This window comes from Prionailurus viverrinus, chromosome D1, assembly GCF_022837055.1.
Source record: "Prionailurus viverrinus isolate Anna chromosome D1, UM_Priviv_1.0, whole genome shotgun sequence".
In the NCBI taxonomy this organism is placed as follows: Eukaryota; Metazoa; Chordata; class Mammalia; order Carnivora; family Felidae; genus Prionailurus; species Prionailurus viverrinus.
The window spans coordinates 108,199,093-108,220,186 of record NC_062570.1 but is presented as its reverse complement, the minus strand read 5'-3'; the positions used below and the strand labels follow the sequence as shown (position 1 = coordinate 108,220,186).

The following is a 21,094-nucleotide window of genomic DNA, read 5'->3' as shown; positions in this document are numbered from 1 at the left end:
GGATTGCCCACCTCTAAGCCCCTAGACTATTCCCTCCTCTTTCAAAGGCCCTTCAGTTTCAATCATGTAGAGTACAATCAGAGCTTTAAAAAAACTAGCCAAAGCAAAAAGAATTGGAAAACACTTTAATGTATTTACCACAACACGTACGCCAAGACGTGCTCAGCATCTTGGAGCGTGTCAAATACTTGCATAGTGTCTGTATGAAAATCCAGGTGGAGGATTGGGGTTTCTCGGCTCAGGCCCCTTACGGAGCTTGGACTGAGTCTGAGTGAGAACCCCCACCCCCAATCCCAGCCGATACTACAGCTGAGCTCCTGCCTGGGAAAGGCAGGGAGCTGTTTGGGAAGAGCCTGGAGAGCTGACCCTGGAGACTCTCCTAGAGGTCTTGGCATGTCTATAGGTGCCCCTCCGGCAGACATCCCCAGGGAGACTGTACTAGGCTTCTCCCCAGCTCCAACTCACAAGTGCGGTTCCTTGGCACTGAAAGCACGGCTAGGGAAGAAAGAGTCCACTTCCGGGCTCCTGTTTGGCTGGCCTCTCCCCATCTAGGCCTGGACTCTGAACCAGCCCCAGTAGGGCGAGGTTTCAAGGACCGCAGGGATCTGTGGCCCTGGGAGGCACAGACCAGAAGAAAGGTCTCCTCCTTGCTCCCGGCACTTCAACCTCTTCACGCCAGCCCCCGCTTTCTAGGACGTCAGTTCCTAGGGTGCCCGGGCCAGGATCCCACCAAGAAAAGGAGGAGCAGATGGTGGGGTTTCAGATCCCAAAAAAGGCCACGTGACCTTGGGCACATCACACGGCTTCTCTGGCCTCTATCTCCTGATCTAAAAAAGGGGAGCGACGATCCGGATTTTGCGCAATGACCACAGACTCGACATAAGATAATAGCAGTGACAGGGCCCAGCAGAGTGGTGGGCAGCAGGAATGACTCTCTTTTCTTGGTGAAATGCTGGGCCAGCGGGTCAGCCAAGAAAGGCAACCTCCAGGGGTGATGGAGGAGGTCCCTGTGTGCTATGGCTGCTCCTTCAGCCCCAGGAAGGGGCTGGCTCAGCTCCAGGGGGTGGTTTAGAAGTGAACTTGAGCAGAGGAGAGCAGGGGGAAGGCCAGGAGTGGGTGGGGACTGGGATCCACACCCAGCCCTTGCCGGTCTGCTGCTGCTGCTGACACAGGCTTGTGCTCCCTACCCTGCAGGCCGGCCAGCCCCAGAGCAGGTGAGGCGCTGTCAGGTGGGGACCCCAGCTTCCCCCTGGTGGGGTGCTGCACCCCAAGGGGCTGTAGAGGGGCAGGTTGGGCTGGGGGGTTGGGCAGGAGGGTGTCGAGCTTGGAGGAAGGCCTTAGCAGGCTGGAGCCAGTGGGCGAGGCTGACTGGACAGGGCTGGGGGCCAGCTGGGGAGGGGGTGCAGGGGCCACGGTGCACAGAGAAGGCAGAGGGGACAGGAGGAGGCCAGGGGAACTATGAGGCCGCAGATGTGAAGAGAGCTGGTGAGCCGAGGGAGAAGAGACGGGAGTCTGGAACAGGCCCGGCTGTTCCTGGAAGCCATATTGTCCACAGGGCATGGGGTCCGGGGGCTGCTCAGTCTGGCCCCAGCAGCCAGGGGGCACCGGAGCCAAGCGGTTGGCACAGTCCATCAGGCACAGGCGCTCGTGCGCATGCAGGGTCCGGCTCCACCACCCCAGCTCAGCTTGCAGAGTCTGGATCTCCTTCCGCAGCAAGCGGTTGTGTTTCTCCAGCGTCTCGTGCTGCTGGGGGCAGAAGCAGGAGGGTGGGGAAGGGGGTGTCAGCCGGCATTAGGGTCCCAGCACGAGCCCCGTACCCTGCCCCCAGGCTCCTTAACTTAGGAGGGAAGATACCACTACCATCTGAATGTCTAAGCTAAGGGCCCCTTGGCTCCTCCTCTCTGGCCAGCTCTTCGCCACCGCCCGCCACGTCTTGCCCCTTCTCCTACGGGGGTAGATTGGGCTGCTCTCCATCCCTGCCACCAGTTCCCTGAGCCAGCCGTGCTCCACCAGCCTGTCACCTCCACTCACCTGGGAGCTGTACCGACTGGGGCGCCCCTCGAACCACTCTGTTCTCTCGGCCCAGAGGAGCCATCCGGCAATTGCATCATCAACCGGACGTTAAAGGCTCCCACACCTCCCTGTGCACGGCGGGCCTGGCTCACACCTCCTGCTCCCCTTCACTTCCTGTCCCTCCAACGGACTCTGCTTTCTGCCACACTTCCTGTCTCCTCTCCCTGGCACTCTTCCAGCAACCTCCTCTCCCGGGCCGATCCCGATGTGGCCTTCTCATGACAACCGAGAGGTCATTCTGTCGTACGCACCTCTGGGCTGCTTCGTGTCAGTGCCAGACCTCCCCAGGGCCCAGGACTCACCCACTGAGGCACTGTGGGAGGAGCCCAGGGTAGTGGTTCACAGGGCGACTATGTTCTATCCAGCACCCCTGAGTCAGCGTCTGTTAGGGTCTGTTCTGCTGGACACTGGGTCCTGAGACCCCCCTTGATAGCACGCAGTTCTAAACAACCATTTACGGCGACAGCAACAAAAGAACTTTCTTTCCACGGCTCCCAAGGCCGAGTGACTTCCTCTGGTCCCCTCCCCAACCTCATCTCTTTCGTGGACAATTTTTAAAAGAGGAGGCAAGGATGTTTTACATAAAAATGTCGCTTCGGGCATGAACTCAAAATTCTAACAGAATCAAAGGCCCTGCTTCCAGGCTGGTCTCTGCCCGTGGAATAACGTTTTGAAAACATGTGATCAGGTCACCTCTTGCTTAAATTCTCCAGAGGCTTATGCGGCGCCTGGGCGGCTCTGTCGGCTGAGCGTCCGACCTCGGCTCAGGTCATGATCTCACAGCTCGTGAGTTCGAGCCCCGCGTCGGGCTCTGTGCTGACAGCTCAGAGCCCGGAGCCTGCTTCCGATTCTGTGTCTCCCTCTCTCTCTGCCCCTCCCCCACTCGTGCACATCTCTGTCTCCCAAAAATAAATATTAAAAATCTTAAAAAAAAAAATATTCTCCAAAGGCTTCCATTCAACTCCAGAAATTGAGTCACTCATCGGTTCATTCGTTCGTTCATTGGCCACATCCAGGCTACTCACATGTTACCGCCTCAGGGAAGGCTTCCCTAGTTAGGTTGCCATCTCCCCCCCCCCACCCACCCCCTGTATTTTTCCCCATAGCACTTATCACCAGCTGACATCCCAGATGCCTCACGGACAATTTATTTGTCCGGCTGGCTCCCCCATGAGAATACGAGCCCCGGAGAGTGTGGGGTGGGCTTCCGTCTGCTGTGTTCACAGCTGTATCTCCAATGCTTAAGACTTACACCTGTCACCCAGGAGACACTCGATAGGCATTTCTGGGAGGAATGAAGACATGAACGCATGAAGCTCCCTATCCCGGCCAGACGGACACCCTACTGGACATCGGTCCTCACTCGGGACAATCTACAGGGTGCTGCTCCCTCACACCCAAGCCCGGGCTCCTTCATTTGCCTGCAATGCCTTTTCTTACCTCCATCCATTTGGAAAACGATTCATCCTTCAAGACCAGCTCAGACTTCATCTCTGGTATCATCCTACTGCTGCTACCCATGTGTTACCCCCCCCCCCGCCGTGTGTTCCTAGAGCGCTCTATTCTGACTCTGTCATTCGCTTCACAGGGCATTACTGAGTTCCCTCTGTTTGTCAGGCACTGTTCCGGGTGATGGGCAAATAGCAAGGAACAGAATCGTTCCCTGCTTTCGTGGCTCTTACAGTCTGGTGAGGGAGACAAGCGATAGATATCTGAATATGTAACTGAAGTTCAGGGCTAACAAGAAAAATAAAGCGGAGTCACAAGTAGACGTCTCTTTAGATCAGATGGCTTAGAAAAGTCCTTCTGAGGAGGTAGCATTTAAACCAAACAACTGAGGGGCGCCTGGGTGGCTCAGTCGGTTAAGAGTCCGACTCTTGGTTTTGGCTCAGGTCACGATCTCACAGCGTGTGAGTTCGAGCCCCGAGTCGGGCTCCGTGCTGACAGCACAGAGCCTGCTGGGGATTCTCTCTCTCTCCCTCTCTCTGCCCCTCCCCCACTCACTCTCTCTATCTCTCTCTCTCAAAAATAAATAAATAAAACTTAAAAAAAATTTTTTTAATTAAAATAAATAAGAAATAAACCAAACAACTGGAAAGAAGGGAAGGTCTAGCTGGGCTGTTCTCTGAGAACAGAGGGAACGGTCTACATAGAGCCCCTGAGGTTGGATGTGCTCGGCTAGTGAAAGAACAGGGAGAACAGGGCGTGGGATGTTAGGAGAGGGGGGCAGAGGGGTAGGGGTGGGGGTAGCAGAGAGCGTAGGGCCTTTGGCATGGAGGGCTGTGAATTTCACTCATCGCTATAAGGACTAAGGGGTATGCGGCCTTCCCAAGGGCCAGGTCTTGAGCCCAGGTCTTAATCCTTTCCCTGGGATGGAACTGGTAGTATCCTTGCTCTCTGCACAGAGAAAGAAGAAAAGCTCTAAGGGTCAGGTCACGATCCAAGGTCAAGTTACCATCCAAGGTCAAGAGGCAAGTACAGTGGAACCCTCTCCTGCCCCCCCCCCCCACCTCCAAGGCTCCTTTGCCTCCTTTGATCTCCACAGGGGTCCTGCCAGGGGACAGGGATTATTGTCCCCATATTTTTGGATGAGGACAGTGAAGGTGAAGGAAGTGCCTTGTAGCTATGGGTGCTGCAGCTGGGACCCTAAAGCCTGCCCACCTTAACCCTGAACCAGAGTTTCTCATAGTGTGAGTGCTGAGTTCTTCTGTTTGCTTCTATCTTGTCTCCTCTCTCTAGATCAGGGCGCCGAAAGGGCGGGGCTGGGCTGCAAATGCACTTTTGTGTCCCCAGAGCCCCCGCATGTATCTCAGCACCTCTCTCAAACTCAGGTGACCTGGAAACATGCAGCATATAAGGGGAGCTGCTCATAGGCGGATGGAGACGAGGTGGCCGGGCCAGGTGAGTGGAGTCAGGATGGGGAAAGAAAGGCAACCCCACCTGGTGCAGGGCGTCTGCTTTGTCCGTGTGCTTCTGCCGGCTGCGCTGGGCGGCTGCGCGGTTCTTCTGTTTCTTCTTCAGCCTCTGATGCTCCTCGGGGTCCTGCAGGGTGTGAGGCGGAGGGGTCAGGGGTCCCAGCAGGGGCTTGCACCCTCTGTCCAGGCCATCTGTAAAGCCACACCTTCCCCAGTTCAATTCCCCAGGGGACTCCTTCCTCTGTCTCCCTGGGGGCGCACACGCGCGCGCGCGCACACACACACACACACACACACACACAAACACACGCACAGCATCCCTCCTTGCACGGCCCACCATGTTGGAACGCCGGCCTCACCCACACATCCTGCTTACGGCCTGCGATGGGGGAGGACAAACAGAGAAGCCCAGAGCTTCAATTCGAACCCGGAGAGAACTGACTTCACACCCACACTCTCCTTACCAGCCATCTGGCTCTGGGCAAATCACTCCCTTCTCTGAGCCCAACCGCCTCAGCTGTACAACGGAGCCACCACTGCCTTCCTCACAGGCCATAAAACAGGTGTGGGCTTCACCTGCAAGGGCAGGGCCAGGGTCCGATTGGGCTCCGTGAGCCCCTGCCCAGCTCAGACCCGAAGCTGGTGTTCAGTCACTCGACAAATATTTATCGAGCACCTACTGCGCGCCAGCCACTGAGCTAGGGGAACAGAGCCGCAGACGAACCAGGCAAAAACCCCTGCCCCCAAGTGGCTCACATTCCAGTGTGGCAGCAACCCGGCAGGGACGTTTGAGTAGACTCAAAAGGTTCACAGCGGGACCCCTCCCCCTGCCCTGGTCCCCACATTAGGGCGTCAAGAAAATGTAGACAAAATATTTTAACCCAAATGCCCAGAGCTTCGGAAGGTCAGGTGAGAGGGAATGTTGGAGGCCCCACAGGTCCAGTCGCCCTCCCCTAGGTCACTCTGGACATATGTTCTGAGTGTAGGGAGCTCAGGCAGGACCCTGGCCTCCCTGCTGAGGACTCTGTGCTGCTCGGTTCAAGGTCACGACAGGCCCACTCCAGGTGCTGGGGGTGCCAAGAGACTGGAGCCTGGGGGAGAGACCAGCAGGGGACAGAAAGGGGTAGGATTTCGGTACTTGGGTCCTGGGGGAGGGGCAGGGCCTCCAAGGTGAGCCAAGTCTGAGAATTTGGGGAGGGAAAAGAATGTTCCCATCAAGGCAATGAAGGGAGAGTGGGTTAGGGGACAGGTTGCTCAGAGGCCACCCTCTAAACTGGAGGCTGGCTCTGAAATAGCAGAGCCCCAAAGCCCTCATTTCAATCACCTGGGGGACCTGAAGCCCCCCAGGAGGAGGTGTATGGATCCCTTGGTCACACAGCCCTGACCACATCCCTCCCTGCCCGGGAACTGGGGACCCTCGGGCATATTCCCCATCCCCTGTCCCTGGTTCCCCGTACTCACCGTCCTCGTCAGCAGTGCATTGCCCTCGCAGAGGTGCATGGCTTAGGCAAGGGGTGGGCAGAGGTGTCCCTCTGCTACTGTGACCTCCTGGTGCCCTCTGGGGGCCCTAGGAAGTGGCAGCTCTTTAAATCCCCGGTGACCACTCCGCCCCCGGCAAGACAAGTTTCAGTTTCTTCTAAAGCCACGGGCTGCTCAGAATCCCTGGCTCCGGTTGGCTCACGTGGCTGGAATTTCCTAACATGAACTGGCCTTCCGGTTGGGCCCCTTCCCTGGAAAGAGATTGACAGAGGGTGGCCAGAGGAGGGGGGGAGACCAAAAGCCGGTTACGGGGAGGGTGTCCTGGGGGAGGGAGGGCAGGCTGCCAGGCACGGAACCAAGAGGAGAAGCCAGTAGGGGACGTAGGGCTCATCCGGGACATGGGGAGAGCCTCTGGGCTCTGGAATGGCATGAGTCCAGGTTCACGGCCCACCTCTGGCACCCTGGAGCTGTGCAGCTTTGAGAAATCGATTCACCCTCTCTGAGCCTTAGTTTCTTCATCCCTAAAAGGGCACGGGGCGCCGGGGGGATGATACAAATACCCGCTCACAGGCTTCATGTAGGCACTAAGCGAGGTAATACAACCACCCCCGAACCCTCTGACACCAATGTTGAGGCGAGTGTGCAAAAATAGGCGATGGCCTTTAAATAGGAGCACAGATGGATAAATTACTGTGTTTTCATTCAACAGACCACGCAGCAGTAGAGGGAGGGATGTCTAGCAGTTAGGGGAACAGCTTCCAAGCTATGTGACTTGGGTACATAATTTCACCGTTCTGTGCCTTCCCCCCCCCCCAAATCTATAAAGCGGGGATCAAAATAATTCTGTCGTGAGCAGCAAACGAGTTCAGGAAGGCAAGGCGCCTGCGACCACGCCCGGCGCGGAGTAAGAGTTTAACAAATATTTGCACTTACGACCTGGTGGACGATCGAGGCTGCACGTTATCATCGCGCCTGAAAGTCTGTAACATCCAATTGCCTGAAGGCCACAGCTGCAAGAAAAGTCTGAACCACATCACTTCTGTGGGGTTTGCTGATAGGGGTATGCAAACACGCAATGAAAGTCCTTGAAACGTGCCTGTGAACGAGAAACACAAAATTCAGAGAGCGGTGGCCTGGGGGGCGGTGCGCTGAGGGGGGGCACACGGGGATTTCAGCTGTGGCTGTGGTGTTTTGTTGCTTAAACTCTGTGATGCTATTGTTCTCCACGCGTATACCTGAAATGTTTCATAATAAAAACTTCTGTTAAAGACCTAGCTAGCCCTGGAGCCTCAGGCAAACCTGGGTGGTTGGAGGGACATGCTTGGAAGGGACATCTGTCTGGGGGAACCCAGAGGAGCCAGGAAGCCCCTCCCGAGAGCAGCATAGCAACTGATGTGGAGCACAGAGGGTCCCTTGCTCTGGTGACTAGAGCCTCTGGGGATTGTGCCTGAGTCCTGAGGGCTCCAGACTGACGGTGTGGGACCACAGGAATGGCAAATAGTGTAGACGTGATCTTCTGATAGGTAATGGTGTCCTGGAGTGCTGTGTTGGGGACTTCACAGCTGCCTCTGAGCTGTTCAGAAAAGAGCACTGCAAATGATTCGCTGTATCGGCCATGCCGTGATCGATTAGTGATGTCTGTCATGAGCAGGGCCTGGAGAGTGACCATCTCCCCTCCCCTGCTCTGCCTAAAACTGGGCATGAAACCAATCTGGGCTTTAGAGTTAGGCTTGACCCTCACACCCTGCACTTACAAGGTCTGAAGCCTGGAGCCTCAGTGCTGTCCTATGTACGCGACAGATGACAGAGAAATCGTATCTATTTTACAAAGCTGTTTTGAGGATGGAGAAGAAGGAGCCGAGGAGAAAGCTCTTTGCATTGAGATTTGCGGGAACACGGGATTAATGAAGGCTCATGATTTCAAATGCCCAGGTGGGTGGGATTGGGCATGACGGCTAGGCCCGGCCCTCCCTGCTTGTAAGGGGTCTGGGGACAGAGGCTGAAATGGGGCACCCCATGCAGTGAGGCTGCCTCGATTGCTCTGGATTGTTTTTGTTTCTGAAAAACCAAGAGGGCCAGGTCACCTTGCCTGCGGCGGGCACCTAAGGGGCTCATTAAGCCAGTCCAGGAGTTCCACAGGGAAGGATCTGGGGGAGCCACACGCATGATGTAACCAAGGAAAAACACATCTGTGGGGCCGGAGGGCAGTAGCTAGGGCCCAACTGCTCCCCACCTCAGCCCCCAGCCCCAGACCGGGACCGCCAGTCTTTCCCTCTCCAGACCCTGGCTTTGGGTGGAAGAGAGGCAGTCAGCAAGTGTGCCTGCGGCCCCTCCCAGGAGGCCACAGCCCTGGAGGAAGTCTGAAGGAGGCAGCGTTTATGGCTTGCTCTCCCTGAGGAGTGGCAGGGATGAGGGACACAGGGTGGGTAATGTTTAACCCTGAATGGCCGTGTGTGTGGCTTCTCCAAAGAGGTGGTTGCCTTCCCAGGCTGGCAGGGCAGGCTCCAGGGCCATCCAGTCCAGCCTCTCACTTAGAAGATGAGGAAACGAATGCCCCGAGAGGCCAGGTGGCCCAGAGGCAGGGGGCAGAGGACACGCGTCTCTCCTCCAAGGCCTCAGTCCTTCTCCACACCCTGAGCCTCTGGTTCAAAGCCTGCAGTCCCCGTGGGTGAAGGCTGGGAGGCCTCCCCAAACCAGAGCTACCGAGGGAGCTCTTGGGCCACAGGATCGTTGCCTGTCTTACTCTGAGGTATATCCCCTCAACACTGCTTCCGCATGATGGGTGTTCAATGAATGAATAAACCAATGAAAGCCCAGCAGACAGCTTGCCAGAAACCCCAAAAGTTTTCCGGACGAGTAACGAAGCTTCTGCTTTACTCATTCCCACGGGACCTGCCCTGGGTTCCTGGGGGACTGTCCTCAACTCAACCTCCTCATTTGACCAGTGAGGAAACAGAGGGACAGGGAGGATACAATCCTGGTATCCTCAGCTGGTTTGGGAGAAGCTAGGACGCACTGATGCTCTCTCCCAGTTCCTTCCCACACCTTCCAGGTTGGACAGATGCTAGGGGTCTCCAGTTTTCCAGGGATGAGGACCCTCTTTCCAGGTCTCCCCACCCTGTGCACCCCTCATTTGAGGGCGGACCTCCTCAGGGCACCTCGAGGGAGCGTCAGATGACGGGTAGCAGAGAAAGAGGCCAAGTGGCTGCTGGTGGGGCTGAGGCTGGCTATCAACTGCCCGCCTGCAAGTGTGGATGGGCCTGTGCGGGAGCTGCGCCTCAGCTGGCACAAACTCACAAGGCGCCCGGGTGTGCGACACACGCCCAGCACATCAGCCAACAGGGCAGGGTGTGGTCTGTGGCAGCAGAGGGCACTTCCCTACTGAGGAAATCAGGGCAGACTTTCCACGGAAGAAGCTCTTTACCAAGGACATGGAAGGATGGGCAGGGCTCCGTCCGGGGACCTGGAACTTGATCTTGGGCAAGTTACCTAACTCTTCATGCCTCTTCTGTAACATGGGCATAATCACATAAGGATTTGAGGAAGTAATATACGTAAAGGGCTTAGAACAGTGCCCAGAAGGGGCACCTGGGTGGCTCAGTCGGTTAAGCGTCCGACTTCAGCTCAGGTCATGATCTCGCAGTCTGTGAGTTCGAGACCCGCATCGGGCTCTGTGCTGACAGCTCAGAGCCTGGAGCCTGTTTCGGATTCTGTGTCTCCCTCTCTCTGACCACCCCCCCCCCCCCCGTTGATGCTCTGTCTCTCTCTCTCTGTCTCAAAAATAAATAAACGTTAAAAAAAAAAAAAAAAAAAAAAAAAAAAAAAAAAAAAAAAAAAACAGTGCCCGGCACACAGCAAGTCACATAAACATCCGTTAAACTTTTAGCAAAGGCACTTGATAACTATCTGATAAATTTCTGTTGGCATGACCAAAGGCTTGTATTTTGTTCCACGATTACTCTTTAAGAAAAAAATGGTGGAATACACGAGGGATAAGATTTTTTTCCTGGGGCACCTGAAGCATTCAACTGATTTCAACTTGGGTCATTACCTAACGGTTCATGGGTTCGAGTCCCATATTGGGCTGTGTACTGACAGCATGGAACCTGCTTAGGATTCTCTCTCTCTCCCTCTCTCTCTCTGCTCCTCCCCTGCGCTCGCTCTCTCTCTCTGTCAAAAATAAGTAGGGGCGCCTGGGTGGCTCAGTCGGTTGAGCGTCCAACTTCAGCTCAGGTCACGATCTCGCGGTCCGGGAGTTCGAGCCCCGCGTCGGGCTCTGGGCTGATGGCTCAGAGCCTGGAGCCTGTTTCCGATTCTGTGTCTCCCTCTCTCTCTGTCCCTCCCCCGTTCATGCTCTGTCTCTCTCTGTCTCAAAAATAAATAAATGTTAAAACAAAAATTTAAAAAAATAATAATAAAAAAATAAAAAAAATAAGTACTTTTAAAAACATTTTTTTTACATAATGAAATATGTTTTTAGTGAAAAGAAGTTAATGTTTGTGTCCACGTGTAAGAAGCAGCATTTAATATTTGAGGTAAATTGCTCACAATTTCTCATGCTTACAAGGGAGCATCATAAAAGGTGGGAAACTGGCGCTCTCTGGATTCTTAGTTTTCTAAATGATCTAACTCCAGCTTAAGTTACTGACAAGTCTATAGTGTGCCAGCTTCAGGCACAGCTGGATCATGCTGCCCAAACAATGCCATCAGGAGCCAGTGTCTCACCCTAGCTGTTTTCTTACTAAAACAGAAATACCAGCTCAGCTGCCCTGGGGGGAGGGGGGTGCATCCCTCCACCCGCCCACCCCGCCACTTTCCCAGAAGTTTCAACAAAGGGCCAGGCCTCGGTTTGGCTTGGGTGGTGTGGCTATTGCTGACATGAGTCACTGTGGCCAGGATAAGGTAGACAAGGCTGGGCTCCGAGGACCATCCTGGAGCCAGGGGAAAGGGTCAGCCCCACCTTAACTCTAGGGACTAGGGCTGAGGGAAGGGCAACCCCCAGAGAGCTGTTGGCGGGAGAAGGGTTAACGGATGCTGGGCTGATCCACCACCGTGGCTCAGATTCAGATATGAGGAGGCTGCCGCTCGCGGCACATCCCTTGGCAGAATCACATCCCCAGGTGGGATGGACACAGTGCCCCACACGTCCCGGACACCAAGCCTGCACTCTCTTTCCATTGCTTCCCAGGGACCCGTGGGCGGGAAAGCGGGGGCTTGCTAAGGGGAAGGTTCCAGATGACCTGAATGCTGCACAAGGACTGGGGCTGCGACATCGTGGGGACTCCCCAGCCCGTAGGGAGGAGAGGACTGACTTTCACTTCAGCACAGCACCCTGTGAGCACACATCAAAGCTGGAATCTGCAAACAGCCAGGCCTCCCACGAGCTGGGTGACTCCACCAGGGCTCTGTGACACCATCACAGAGTCAGTGGGAGCTGGCGCGTGTCCCCACCCCCCTAGTCCCGCAGGCCCTCTGCTGCCTCCAGAGCTTTGTGCTTCTGAGGGTCTGCTATTCTTTTAACGTACACATCTTTCCAGGTCGGGAAACGGACTCAAACTCTTGGAAGTAAAAGCAGGGAGTATAAATAAGAGAACAGCTGAGTGCTAAAGGGACAGCAAACCTTCCAGGGCTTTACAGGATGTGGCACCGGTGAGCACAGCTCCTGGATTTTCCAGGTGGTCCGAATCCCAGGCCGGCTTGGGTTCAAATCCTTGCTCTGCCCCTTCTAGCTGCGTGACTTCAGACATGGTTTATGTCTCTGGGCCTCGGTTTCCTCGTCTATAAAATGGGGATAGTACCCTTGCTTTGTCAGCCCGGTCATGACGACTGAAACCACATACGGAAAGCAGTCACCAGCAAGTTCCCTCTTGCCCCAGTGCCCGTGGGTGGGTTTCCCTTGTGACGTCCCATCTCCAGAGTCCACTGTCGATGGCAGAGTAGCCCAGGCTGGGCGCCCTGCTAAGATCCTGGGCACTGGAGAAAAGGGACTGTCACCTTGGCCTTTGAGGGAGCCTTTCCACTCCTCGAGTGGCTTTCTCTTAGTCTGTCTTCTGTGTTGGTTCCCACAAGAGCCCTGAGAGGCAGGAAGGTCTTTCTCCCCTTTTGTCCCTCTTACTCGGAGGCTGGTAGAGGGAGACAGCCAGCCAGGGTCACGGGCAAGAGCCTGGAGGGGCTGGAAAGGGGTGGCATATAAAAGCCCAGGGGCGCCTGGGTGACTCAGCTGGTTGAGTGTCTGACTTACGACTCAGGTCATGATCTCGCCCTGCATTGGGCTCTCTGCTGTCAGGGCAGAGCCGGCTTCCAACCCTCTTTCCCTCTCGGCCCCTCTTCCCTCTTCCTCTCCCCTACTTGTGCTCTCTCTCTCTCAAATAATTAAAAAAAAAGCCCAACTGAGTGTGGCCAGCGTCTCCCAAGCAAGAGACAAGAGAGTGCTTGCCTTGGCCGACCCATCCCAAGCACTGTACCAAAGGTGCCAAGAGCTTGGGCGAGGCAGGTTGGCATTAGGTCACGGTCAGAAGAGTCTAGAGATTGTCCATCCGGTCTCCTTGCTTTATAGGTGGGAAAAGTAAGGTTCAGCGAGAGGAGGGGACTTGACCAAGAGCGAGCCCGCGGCCGAATCAGGCTGACAGGCCCCGCCCCAGCCCCAGTCCCAGCATGTTCTTCCCACCATTCTCCTCTTGATCCAGCTCATGGCCTCTGGCCCTGGCGTGGAAATAATGGGGACTCACAGCACCCTCGGGAGGACAGGGAACACCGTACCCGGGGAGGAAACCTGCTGTGGGCCTGCAGGGGAACGATGGCTGACCCCTGCAGGTCCTGGGCCGGGGTTCCTGAAGCCGAAAACGGCCCCCCTCCAGAGGAAAGGCCAGGAAAGGGTCCCAGGAAAACTGGGTTCACTGGCAGCGTGTGGTGCAAGCCGTGAGGCCTGGGCAGACTCGTGCCCTCTGTGGGGCTCACTTTCCCATTTGTAAAAGGAAAGAATGTGACAATGGGCCTGCTGGGGCCCCTCTTGGTGTGGCTGGAGCCTGCGGCCAGCCTGAGGCCTTCTGGGAGATAGACACCTGGGAGCCTCAGGGCTCTGTGCCATGGAGACAACCGAGGGCACTTTCTACCAGACAAGGAGACACTGAACTGAGGGCAGGTACCTGGGCACAGGAGGCCTGGGTCCCTCTCCCGGCACTGCCACCTGCCTGCCCCCCAATCCAGGCCTCAGCTCTCCCGCTGCACGACGGTGGGGAAAGGGTGCCCAAGGGACGCCCTGTTCCGTATGGGTCTGCTCTGGGAACTGGCGTCTGTAGGATCTCAGCGGCCAAGGTCGGGGCCAGATCTGCCTTGGTCTGGAGGCCGACAAGCCTGGCGGTTCAGAGCAAGGCTCCCAGAGCTCTGCTGCTTTCTGGCCGAGTGAACAGCTGGGAAGCAGTTAACAGGACCCCCTAACCCTGTCCCTTTTACTCAACAGATATTTACTGAGCATCTAGTACGTGGCAGGCTCTGTTCTCCCTGCTGGGAGACACCTGTTTAAAACAAACAGGGGCACCTGGGCGGCTCAGTTGGTTAAGCGTCCGACTTCAGCTTAGCTCATGATCTCACTGCCTGTGAGTTCGAGCCCCACGTCAGCCTCTGTGTTGACAGCTCAGAGCCTGGAGCCTGCTTCGGATTTCGTGTCTCCCTCTCTCTCGGCCCCCCCCCCCCCACTCGTGCTCTGCCTCTCTCCATCTCTCAAAAATGAATAAACATTAAAAAATTTTTTAAAAATTTAAACAAACAGACATGGGGCACCTGGGTGGCTCAGTAGGTTGAGCATCAGACTTGATTTCGGCTCAGGTCATGATCCCAGGGTCATGGGATCGAGCCCCGTGTTGGGCTCCTCGCCACCGAGCACGGAGCCTGCTTGGTATCCTCTTTCTGTCTCCCTCTGCCCCGCCCCTGCTTACACGCACACGCGCGTGCTCTCTCTCTCCCTCCCTCTCTCTTTAAGTAAAAAACAAAAATCAAACCCTACAAAAACCAAAAAATAAAACGGATCCAATAACAGAGGTGCATAATCAGGGGAGGGGGCAATGGAGGAAGGTGGTCAAAAGAGACAAACTTCCAATTACAAGATAACACAGTACCGGGGGTGTGGTGTGCAACGCCATGCCCAAAGCTACCGGTGCTGCAGGCTGTATGGGAAAGTGAAGAGAAAAAAATCCCAAGGGTTCTCATCACAAGGAGAATTTTGTTTCCTTTCTCCTTTTCTTCTGTTTGTATAAGAAGATGGATATTAGCTAAACCTACCGCAGAAATCATTTAGCTGTAGACCTTCAACTTACACGGTGACATATATCGATTATTTTGCAGTGACCCTGTGGAAAAAAATCCAGATCCCTGGCCTTGTGGAGGTTGTAGGGTGGACGGAGGGGTGGGAGAGAATAAACGTACCAACTTAAAGGAATTATGTAGCCTGGCAGAAGGGTTTCAGTGTCTTGGGGGATACAGAGCAAAGTCAAGGATTTGGGGAATGTGGGTGGCAGATTACGGGGTTTCAGATTTAAACAGGGTGGTCCAGGGGCGCCTGGGTGGCTCAGTCCATCAAGCGTCTGACTCTTGATTTCGGGTCAGGTCGTCATCTCGCAGTTTATGAGATGGAGCCCTGAGACGCTTTTCGCTGACAGCATGGAGCGTGCTTGGGATTCTCTCTCCCTCTCTCTTTCTGCCCCTTTCCCCCACCCACACTCTTTCTCTCTCTCTCAAAATAAATTAACATTTAAAAAATAAAAATAAACAGTAAACAGGGTGGTCAGGGTGGGCCTCAATGAGACATTCGAACAAAAACAATTTGTTTTTGAGATTGGAAATGTGAGCCAAGAATTGAAGAGAGGGAGGGGACAGGAAAGTATGGGTTCGGGGCTGTGGGAATGTGCTGGTGTATCAGCGGATTGGTAAGGGCAGGGGAGGAGGAGGTGATGGGGGCAGAGAGCCTCGTGGGCCATTCACGCAGGCCTTGTAGGCCCCCGAAGATCTTGGGCTCTAACTCTGGAAGATACAGGGAGCACCCAGCAGACAGGGGAAGGCTTTGAGCACAGGATAAAAATGTCCCTCTGCCTTGGGGAGAACGGTGGGTGGAGAGGCTGCTGCAGTGATTAGGCGAGTGGAGCCCCTGGCTCATCTGTCAAGTGCAGAGAAGAGCCGTACCTGCCTCTCCGGTTGCGGAGTGAAGGTGAAACGTTCGCCCACCCGGGCCCTGTGGAGACAGAATCACTGGCTCAGCCTTGCCCTTGAGGATACCACAGGCACAGGTGAGGGGACACCGACGTTTCTTGGAAGAGACTCAGATTTTCGAGTCCTTCCCCACTCCTAAGTTTCTGGAAAAGCCGGAGAAGGTCCTGTGCCCTTAGGTGAATGACAAAGGTGTGAGTAAACAGCTCACGGTGTCATCTGTGAGTCGGAGAGGACACCGCTGTTTCCCACGTGAGGCAGCTGGACTGAGACCGTAATGAGGACGCCTGAACACTCTGGCTCGCCATTTGAAGCATTCGGCTGTGGCTGTGGCCCGCACCTTGTACACACCGCCGGGGACAGGGCCTTTCCTGGACACTTCAGGCCTACAGGAAGATGAGGGGTGGGCCTACTAGAGCAGGCCAGGGCGAAACCGTGGTCTCTAGGCAGTGGCCACTTCGGGGATGAGGTCGCGCCCTCCACCTTCCAATTCTTTGTTTACTGATTGGTAGGACAAAGCCTGCCCTTGGGTATGCTGCCCCCAAGTGCCAGTTGCTGCTTCTGGCCTGTGCATGTGCTCCAAAAACTAAAACTTGCATCACAGATGTGTCTCGCCGGGGAGAAACACAGGATTTCTCTTATCAAAACTATAACGTTATGTTAAACAACCTTGACATAGATTATAGTTTTGAGGAGTCAAATAGAAAATTCATCTAGGGGTGCTGGGTGGCTCAGTCAGGTGGGCGACCAACTCTTGGTTTTGGCTCAGGTCATGATCCCAGGGTCATGGGACCGAGCCCCACATTGGGCTTTCTGCTGTCAGCACAGAGCCCGCTTTGGGCCCTCTGTCCCTGCCCTCCTCTCTGCCTGTCTTTCTCTGTCTCTCTCTCAAAAATAAATAAACTTAAAAATAAAATAAATGAAACGGAAAAAAAATTAAAAAATTATCTACAGTAAGCTTAAAAATAAATACTTATATACACAAATCAATAAAATACTTAGGTATAGTCTTGCTAATGCTTAATGACCGGCGATTTAATTAAAGCAGGGTCTTTTCCCCTGCTTGCTGTTGTTCCAAAATAAAGAGTTTTGTTACTTTCCTTTTATGATTATAAAGGTGATACGTGAAAGGTACAGATGAATAAAAAAGGCTATACCCCTTTAAAATTTTTTTTCAACGTTTATTTATTTATTTTTGGGACAGAGAGAGACAGAGCATGAATGGGGGAGGGGCAGAGAGAGAGGGAGACACAGAATCGGAAACAGGCTCCAGGCTCCGAGCCATCAGCCCAGAGCCTGACGCGGGGCTCGAACTCACGGACCGCGAGATCGTGACCTGGCTGAAGTCGGACGCTTAACCGACTGCGCCACCCAGGCGCCCCAAAAAGGCTGTACCTCTTAAGGGGCACCTGGCTGGCTCAGTCAGGAGAGCATGTGACGCCTGATCTCTGGGTCATGAGTTCGAGCCCCATGTGAGGTATAGCGATTACTTCTAAAAAAAGCTATACCTCGTAAAATTAAAATTATAGTGCCAAAATTTCCTCCCCAGACATTGGGTAAACATACATGCTTTTTTAATATACATATTTTTATATAGCACATGTCTTTTTAAAAGGCATCTATAATTCTATCCTCAACTTAGAATCCACTTACTTAGCTTAGCCTCAGAAACTCTCCCTTCAAAAGCAGGTTTCACAGCTGCCAAGATTTGGTATTTCAATCCCATGATTCTTTCTCGTGAATATATATATTCATAGCTATATATAACTACAGCTCTATAGATCTTTCCCAGTTTTCTTCCAAAGGTATTCCCTAAAGATTTCACTTCCTTAAGAGCACCCTTTCCTCCTTTCAGTGAGGCAAGTGAAAATACTGCCTGTCACCCGCTAGACCCTTCCACGTGTCTTTAAAAGCCCCCCACTTCTCCTCCCCACCCTCCACTCCAGATTTGTAGCTCCAGACAATTGTTATCTGAAACTTACACACAGTTACTTCCTTCCCAGGTTGTTGTTGTTTTTCTTTTACTTAATTGATATTGATTGTAATCCTACCCTGTGGCCCCTGGGAAGCTAGACCAGTTTGGACAGGGCAGGACTTCCATCCTGACATTTAAACAAGGATTTCAGTACTAGTGGCGGTAGTAAAGTGAAACAATCCAGACGTGCTTAAGGTCATCATTGTAAGTTTCTTTCAAACCCACTCCATGGGAATGTGAACTGGTGCAGCCGCTCTGGAAAACAAACGGTGTGGAGGTTCCTCAAAAAACTAAAAATAGAACTACCCTACGACCCAGCAATGGCACTGCTAAGTATTTATCCAAGGGATACAGGTGTGCTGTTTCGAAGAGACACATGCACCCCCATGTTCATGGCAGCATGATTGACAACAGCCAAAGTATGGAAAGAGCCCAAATGTCCATCCATGGATGAATGGATAAAGAAGATGTGGGATATATATATGCAATGGAGTATTACTCAGCAATCAAAAAGAATGAACTCTTGCCATTTGCAACTATGTGGATGGACCTGGAGGGTATTATGCTAAGTGAAATTAGAGAAAAACAAATATTACATGACTTCACTCCTATGAGGACTTTAAGAGACAAAACAGATGAGCATAAGGGAAGGGAAACAAAAATAATATAAAAACAGAGAGGGGGACAAAACATTAGAGACTCTTAAACATGGAGAACAAACAGAGGGTTGCTGGAGGGGTTGTGGGGGGGGGGTGGGCTAAATGGGTCAGGGGCATTAAGGAATCTTACTCCTGAAATCACTGTTGCACTATATGCTCACTAACTTGGATGTAAATTAAAAAAAATAAATTAAATAAAAATACCAACCCCCCCTCCCCAAAAAAAACACCCACTCGAGTTAGCAGTTGCATTGCAGTGATTTTCAAACAGTGATTTTCATGACTGGGACTCTGAGTAAGACGCACACACGTACATGTAGATATCTGATTTTTCAACATGACTTACCTTGGGGCACCTGGGTGGCTCCGTTGGTGGTAGACGTCCGACTTCGGCTCAGGTCATGATCTCGCAGTTGGTGGGTTCGAGCCCCGCGTCGGGCTCTGTGCGGACAGCCCAGAGCCTGGAGCCTGCTTCGGATTCTGTGTCTCCCTCTCTCTCTGCTCCTCCCCCACTCACGCTCTCTCTCTCAAAAATAAATAGACATTAAAAAAAATTAAAAAACATTACTTACCTTTACTTCACGGAAGGCAAAGGCAGTGATATCGTCTAATCTGTTCATTCCGCATCTTTGCTAATGCTGCTAGGTTGACCCACATGAAACAGACAACTTCGTAGTCAAAATGGTCAAATACAGGTGACTTCATATGGTTCGACTAATTTGTGACACTACAATCATTTCACAATCTACTTAATGGGCTGCATCCTGTAGGAAAGCACTTTATTTGTTTCTAAGTGTATTTATTCATTTTGAGGGAGAAAGTGCATGAGCGAGCAGGAAAGGGGCAGAGAGAGAGAGGGAGAGAATCCCAAGAAGTCTCCCTGCTGTAGTGTGGAGCCGGATGTGGGGCTCAGTCTCACAATCACGACCTGAGCCGAAATCAAGAGTCAGACTCTTTTTTTTCTTCGTTTTTCTTTATTTATTTTTGGGACAGAGAGAGACAGAGCATGAACGGGGGAGGGGCAGAGAGAGAGGGAGACCCAGAATCGGAAACAGGCTCCAGGCTCCGAGCCATCAGCCCAGAGCCTGACGCGGGGCTCGAACCCACGGACCGCGAGATCGTGACCTGGCTGAAGTCGGACGCTTAACCGACTGCGCCACCCAGGCGCCCCAAGAGTCAGACTCTTAACTGAGCCACCCACGTACCTGGGAAACACTGTTTAGTGGGTTGTTATTTTTAAAATTAAAATGAGAGTGAAAACGTGTTTGTTTGTTTTTTTTTTTTCACTTCGTATGGCATGAGATCTTTCCTTGCAGATACACTATCCCTCCACCTCACCCTTCTCAAAGGCTTCATGGGATCCACCACCCAGCTTAGGTTACGGATCCCCACTGAAGGCACTTGGATGTTTTCCAATTTCTTGTTGTTTCAAACCACCACAGTGAACTTTCTCGTCATAAATGTTGCTGTGTCTCAAAGCCTTTGAACGGGAGTTAGGCTCACTTGTTTCCCCCTGTGTGTGCTTGGTGGAGGGTAAAACAGTACTGACCAAGGGGGCTCAGCCAGGGACCCTGTTCTGTCCAGCCCTCATCTGTCCACAACCTTCTTCTGCAGGACTGGAAGCTCAGGCTTGCTCCAGACCTCTCCCTCTCTAGACAAACACTATGGAGAGACTCTGAAAAACAGTGCATTTTAACGTCAACCGGATCTGAGTTTATTTTTTATTTTTTCATATATATTTTTTAAGGTTTATTTATTTTTGACAGAGAGAGACAGAGCATGAGTGGGGGAGGGGCAGAGAGAGAGGGAGACACAGAATCCGAAGCAGGCTCCAGGCTCCGAGCTGTCAGCAGAGCCCCACATGGGGCTCGAACTCACAGACCGCGAGATCATGACCTGGGCCGAAGTCAGCCGCTCAACCGACTGAGCCACCCAGGTGCCCCCGGATCTGAGTTTAAAGCGCTGCCCAAGTTGGCTCAGCCGGTTAAGCATCCGACTTCGGCTCAGGTTGAGATCTCAGGGTTTGTGAGTTCGAGCCCGAGTCGGGCTCTGTGCTGACAGCTCAGAGTCTGGAGCCTGCTTTGGATTCTGTGTCTCCCTCTCTCTCTGTCCCTGTCCTGCTCACACTCTGTCTCGGTCTCTCAAAAAGTGAATAAACGTTAAAAATATATATATTAAAAAAATGATAAAGTGCTGCCCCAGCTTCTCAAGTTCTCTGGACTTCACTATCTACAAAAAAGAAACCTCTCAGGGTTGCCAGGAGAGTGAAGTAGAAAAGGTGACGAGCTTTATAAACAAATCACACAGAAATCAGCCATTATCTTCAGCTTGTGCCTGACTGTTCTCTCCCCAGCACCAGTCAGAACCTACTCTGTTACCCACTCACATTTACCCTGCAGTGGGATGGGGCAAGGGCTCAAAATAAGACCATAAGCTTAGCTCACCCTTCTGACTTTACAGTTTGCCTGGCCCTGGCCTCATTTTCTTCACTTCTTCAGGACTTGAGCGCTAAGGTAAAGAACCAAACTCTTGGGACAGTCATTCATTCAATAACAAATATTGATTGAGTAACTACCATACGCCAGTCATTGTGCTAACCATCGTGTGCGTCTCAATATTCTCACTGGCAAAATGAAGACCAGTCCTTCTCAAACGAGAAATGATGGGCATCCGAGGCAGAACAACTCTTTGTGTCATCTAAACAACAGGAACTGTATCTTGTCATTGGGACAAGCCCAAAATGCTCCCGCACATTTCGAAACGGCCCCTAGGGGGCATTTTCGCCCGCGACGAAG

The 21,094-nt window shown here is 53.1% G+C and overlaps 1 protein-coding gene across 2 annotated transcripts; it reads right to left on the bottom strand.

The window, feature by feature from the left end:
- Window positions 1-108: 108 nt before the first annotated feature.
- Window positions 109-7,535, bottom strand: BATF2 (basic leucine zipper ATF-like transcription factor 2). 2 transcript variants are annotated; one of them, XM_047823506.1, is made up of 4 exons: window positions 7,401-7,535; window positions 6,450-6,718; window positions 5,014-5,115; window positions 109-1,746 (listed from the first exon to the last, which is right to left on the bottom strand). In XM_047823506.1, exons 2-4 carry the CDS (start codon window positions 6,486-6,488, stop codon window positions 1,069-1,071), a joined length of 819 nt encoding a protein of 272 aa, XP_047679462.1. In that variant the 5' UTR covers window positions 6,489-6,718; window positions 7,401-7,535; the 3' UTR covers window positions 109-1,068. The 2 variants fall into 2 exon arrangements, with proteins under 2 accessions (XP_047679462.1, XP_047679463.1); XM_047823507.1 differs by having other exon boundaries at window positions 109-1,743.
- Between the last annotated feature and the right edge of the window lie 13,559 nt (window positions 7,536-21,094).